Source organism: Palaemon carinicauda, chromosome 24, assembly GCF_036898095.1.
Source record: "Palaemon carinicauda isolate YSFRI2023 chromosome 24, ASM3689809v2, whole genome shotgun sequence".
Taxonomy (NCBI): domain Eukaryota; kingdom Metazoa; phylum Arthropoda; class Malacostraca; order Decapoda; family Palaemonidae; genus Palaemon; species Palaemon carinicauda.
In genome coordinates, this window is record NC_090748.1 from 22,076,577 (window position 1) to 22,082,646 (window position 6,070).

The following is a 6,070-nucleotide window of genomic DNA, read 5'->3' on the forward strand; positions in this document are numbered from 1 at the left end:
ATCAGTATTTCTGTTAAGCATAAATCAAATATTACTACAATATAAACAGGTATATATTCAGATTCTACACATATTCCTATACTCCTATACAAAATGCCACGATAATTCGAAGGTTCCATCAGCACAACTCTATTTCTTGTTATGTCCTTTGAATGAATATTTTTTGTTTATCTCTCTCTCTCTCTCTCTCTCTCTCTCTCTCTCTCTCTCACGGGCGCTTGTGGTCAGGAAGCCACATACACATACACATACTTACATACTATGGACCTTATCATACCTAAGATATCCATTCGTCTTAATAATGCTAGTCATTTTAGAACATATTCTACGAAATATGTAATTTATAACAACTTTAATCTGCTTTGATAGTCTGTACTAATTTCTTTGTAAATTAATGGTACAGTTAAGATAGGGACTTGATACAATTTGTTTTATGTTTTACAGAGAATGGGGAGTTTCTTTGGATCTGAAGTCCCATTGATATTCGGAGTTCCCTTCATGGATAAAACAGGAAATTGGTCGGACAACTTTTCCAGACAAGATGCTTTAGTTTCAGAGACGCTCATGAGATACTGGACTAACTTTGCAAAGACTGGGTAAGCATGATATTCAAGTGCTGGTCATGAATGCATGTGTAAGCATACTGCAAGTGTACACACACCGACACACAGACACAGACACACATAGACACACAGACACAGACACACATAGACACACAGACACACACACATGCACACATACACACACACATATATATATATATATATATAAATATATATATATATATATATATGTGTGTGTGTGTGTATATATATATATATATATATGTATGTATGTGTACACACATATATACATATGTACATATATATATATATATATATATATATATAAATATATATATATATATATATATATATAAATATATATATATATATATATATATATATTAGTAAGTGTAGTTAGATAGAATAGATAGATAGATATAGAAATAGGTTAACACTAAACTGTGGAATTCAGGCTTGCATAGGGGTTGACAGGGAGGAAACTCCAATAGGGAACGGATAGTTTCAATAAAAGACATTGGAATGGAATGTCGTTTATATAATATCTTGAAAAGCAAGAGTCCTTGCATATAATGGATGAGTTATACAGTGTGTAAGTAATGCCCCTTCAGCTTATTGCACTTAGAGGTCAATAACATAAACCAAAATTCGGAAGTTGAATGGCGGATGGTATGTACAGCTAGCTTCAATAATTCCGATACACTTCTCGGGAAGCTAAGAAGACGTCAGCTAGCTATAAATTGCAGCAGATAACGCTCTGTTTAGAAAAAAAAAGAGAAACTGTTAGCAACGTTTCCTGTAAAAAAAAAAGTAATTAAGCTTGCAAACACGTGATCAGTAATGTTTTTTTTATCAATTTTACGAAGAGCCATATAGAAAGAAAAATATTGTTATTTGCTTAAAATCACTTTGTATAATTGATATAAGTGCTTTTAATCGCGTATTTACAAAGTCAGCGACTTTGTTTTACAGGTAGCATTACAAACAGATTTTCCTTTGCTAAGCATAGCGTTACCTGCTACATTGTACAAATATCAGATTTTTCCCTACCTATCCGTGAAGTGTATAGGAATGAACGAAGTCAACTGTACAGTTGGCTTCATTGGTTCCGATATACTTCTCGGGAAGCTAAGAACATGCCTTTTGGCTGATGTTATAACTGGTAATGCTGTCAAGAAAAAAGAGAAACTGTGGCAACACTGGCTCTAAACCAATGTCCTGGAGCCTGCTAAAACGTTATCAAAGGAGTTTTCATTCATTTATGTATAGAAAATGATTGCTATTTGCTCAATAGTACTTCCAGTGAAGTGTACCGGAATTATTATAGCCAACTATACCACCCGTTGTTATAGTTGTTGATTTTATCTTCACTGCGAGAAAGTATCTTGGAGAACGTATTTCTTATGTTTACTAAAGAGCGTTACGTGAATATTAGCTCCGGTTGGTTTTCCAGTGACTTTTCATCCTCCTCACTACCTTAATTCGTATCAACTAAGGTCATCAAGAAGTTGACCTCGTAGTGAACCTATGTCCGCATAAATGTATATCGATTTTTGATAATTTTTATGTCCTTGCGAATCAGCTTTGATCAAAATTCATTTTTTCATATTATATCTTGACAGAATAATCATGCTTAACATATTCTAAATTCCCGGACTCATATATTGATAAATGTTATGCATAACCTTATGTAATAAAGTGTAAGTGTCCGGATATATACTTCTTTCCTGTTACACTGAGTGGCATTAGCGGACATATGAATACTTGGTCTCCTTATTCATCCGGTTTTTGGGGAGAGGAGGTGGTCATACCAGGGTGAAAGGGGATACCCAGATAGGTAGTTAGGGAACAGGAAGGATGTAGCTGTGTGTGTGTATGTTTATACACCCTAATTGCAGTAATATCAGATATATTTTTCTCCCACCAGAGATCCAAACTTACGGAGGAAGTGAAACCCAACCTTAGCCTTAAGGATAAAAGTCGAAAAAGGAATATGACGTGGGAACCTTACGATTCTGTGTATGAAAAATTTCTTGAAATAAGTAAGTATTATATGACATGGAATAAATATAGCGTAAACCAGATAACTTGTTTACGTACTAGGCCAATTTATATATATATATATATATATATATGTATATATATATATATATATATATATATATTTATAAATATGTATATAAAGTTATATATATATATAATATATATATAATATATATATAATATATATATATATATATATATATAAAAATACTATATATATACATATATATATGTCTATATGTTTATATATATATATATATGTATATACTGTATATATACATATATATATATATATATATATACATATATATATATATATATATGTATATATATATATATATATATATGTATGTATATATATATATATATAAAAATATAAATATATATATATATATATATATAATTTATATATATATATATATATATATAAATATATATATATATATATATATAGATGTATATATATATATATATGTACATATGTATATATATTTATGTATATATATATATATATATATATAAATATATATATATATATATATTTATATATATATATATATATATGTATATATATATACATATATATATATATATATATAATACATATATATATATATATATATGAGGTGTAAGTGTTGATTCAATGTTCAATGCCACGACAACGATATTTTATGATACATTGCATAGTAAAATACGGTAAATTTGCATCACTAGGTAATTTCTGATCACTGCTGTATAATTTCGAAAATCCAAGAAACTCTTTTTACCTCATCCTAACTAGGTTTTCGACCACGACAAAAGGATCATTATAGAGCTCATAAAGTGGCACTCTGGAACTGGCTCATCCCGGAACTTGAGGAGCTGGCGCTAAGTACACTGAGGAGGACTCTGAAGCGTGGCACTCCTCCGAAGACCCTGAGCATTTCATAGGACCTGTCAGACCACTGGATCCCTTCAGGTATATTCAGGTATATAAATCTGTTTTCACATGAGATAATGTTCATCTGTTCACAAATGGGAATAACAATTAAATTTGCTTAAATACTAAACCACATTGCTCTCTCTCTCTCTCTCTCTCTCTCTCTCTCTCTTGTTTTTGGATTTTCTGAATGCGTATGCCAATTATTTTATCTTAAAGAGATTTCTTACTTGAGTTACGATATCTAAATATTCTTATTTTTAAAAAAAATCAATACAACAGTTACAATGATGCCACATAATTATGTTAAAACCTGAATATACATTAGTTTAAAAAATTGTTTTTCAATAAAATACAAAAATGTATCAACCAAATTATGAATATATTGTGGATATACTGTTATTTTGTTTTTTTAGATAATTACCAGATAACTAACCATATTATCTAGGTTTCTAGATTACACCCTTGAATGTTCCCTTCTATTACCAACAGATTCCTACACACGACGAAAATGTCTCCTACAGTCCCACCAGCGGCTTTACCAACTCCAAGTGACGAATATCTGCCTCCCAACGTTAGCGCCGCTCAAGGCAGTGTCACCAGGCACGTGAATGGCTCATCAGAAAGTGGTCCCGTAGGTCAGTTTTTGGATTATACAACTGCCCTAACACTTACCGTGGCTATTGGGCTGTCCCTTTTGGTACTAAATGCAATCTTGTTTGCTGCATTGATCTACAGAAGAGATCGAAATTCCCTGGGACCAAAGATGAAGTATGACAGTGCTTCTGCACAGCCGCTGTGCACCGTGGACAGTGGCTTGAGGTCGACTTCGACACATGAAGCAATGTCCTCGCCAGCCAAAGAGGTAAAATCGACATGCAGCATAGACTTGCAGTGCACAGAACTTCATACTTTTCCAACACCACCAGATATTGGAGACCGTAATACCGAAGTGACTTTCCACACGAGCAATTCAATGCATTCTATTTTATCACAGCCCACAAGTCAGTTTATTCCACCCCCACCATTACTAGCAACAACTCCACCCACGCCTCCTGTGGGATCCCAGATCCCAGAAGGGAATGAACCTGGAGCCTGCGGTGGGAATCGTTGCTATCCTTCTGAAACTGGAAATGGGCAGTATCCTGATGTTAGTGCAGGGCAATACCCACCAGATGTTGGTCAGTATCCCGATCCCTACCCAGATATAAGCCATGATCAATATAGGACACAAAATAATGCCCCTTGTGTAGAGTCATCCATGCCTGTTTATCCTGTCTCCACCACATCATGTCCATATCCGTCACAGCATCCTCAATATTGTGGCCAATATCCAGCTAGTGTCAGTCAGTATTCGTCCTCCACCGACCAGTATTCGATGTCAGGAAGTCAGTTTTCAAGTCCAGGAGCTCCTTGCTCTGCTTCCAGCTGCCAATATTCAGGGTCAATGGCACAGTTACCAACCCAAGCTCCACCTTACCCTGATGATGGACCGGAAGTTCTACCACAAAGGACAAATCGTAGCGCAACTTTACAAAGGGGTTCTTCCATCTCCAGGAAACCTCAACCTCCTCCAAGAGGCTCAACACTTCCTTCCTATGCTACACTTCCTCGGCAGAGTTCTAAAGAGTCTCTGTCACACATCACTGCATAATGTAGAAACAAATAAAGGACAATTATTTATTCAAAATAATTTTGAACGCGAGAAAAAGAACAACATATATTAGATTTATACTCGTGCATTGAAGATTTATCTGTGACAAACTTAGTCACCGCTCAATTATGAAAAAAAGGCTACAGTACAGCATCCTCAATGACAGTGGACTCTTTTTCTTTTGTAACAGACTTTCTGGCAGTAGATAAATCTAGAAATAAATTGACGTTAAGTATTCAATGACTAGTTTTAGAATAAAGCAAAGAACTAAACGGAAAGGTTGTGAGGATACTCGTGAATAAGGCATTAAACAATTTTAGGGAATGCATTTAAAATTAAACGTAGAAAAAAAAAAAAAAGATTATAAACTACTCCATGTGTTGGTTGCACTGCCAGTTGGTGTTACTGTTTTCCGGATGGATGGTAGAATTCATTTAGTGAACTCTCGCCACGAGACCATCGCTAATTCGTGAAGAATTTTCTATTATCAGTAGCAAATATGTGTGCATTATCCTTTTTCACAATGCGATATTTGAGTTATCTGTGTTTTGTTGGATACATGAAAGCATTTCTCCAGGAAAGATATGTCAAATATTCTGGAGAGTGATTCATTTTAATTCATATAACATATTTCATTCACTTTAACGGTATGAGTTACATTTTTTTCTATAAAACAATTATGTAAATAAATAGCCTGTATATATATATATATATATATATATGTATATATGTGTGTATATATATATATATATATATATACATATATATATATATATATATATATGAGAGAGAGAGAGAGAGAGAGAGAGAGAGAGAGAGAGAGAGAGAGAGATTCTAATGTAAAACAGCCTTTTTCCACCGATATTGATATCGAATATTATAATGAATACG

General features: G+C 33.4%; 1 protein-coding gene across 1 annotated transcript in view; it reads left to right on the forward strand.

Annotated features, from left to right (window-relative positions):
• The window catches only part of LOC137618108 (neuroligin-4, X-linked-like), a 90,844-nt gene extending 84,974 nt beyond the window's left edge, over positions 1 to 5,870 (forward strand). The window contains 6 exon segments of the mRNA XM_068348105.1: positions 445 to 596; positions 2,491 to 2,501; positions 2,504 to 2,605; positions 3,388 to 3,465; positions 3,468 to 3,564; positions 4,018 to 5,870. Coding sequence (XP_068204206.1) covers positions 445 to 596; positions 2,491 to 2,501; positions 2,504 to 2,605; positions 3,388 to 3,465; positions 3,468 to 3,564; positions 4,018 to 5,179 — 1,602 coding nt within the window. The 3' untranslated portion in view covers positions 5,180 to 5,870.
• Positions 5,871 to 6,070: the final 200 nt, after the last annotated feature.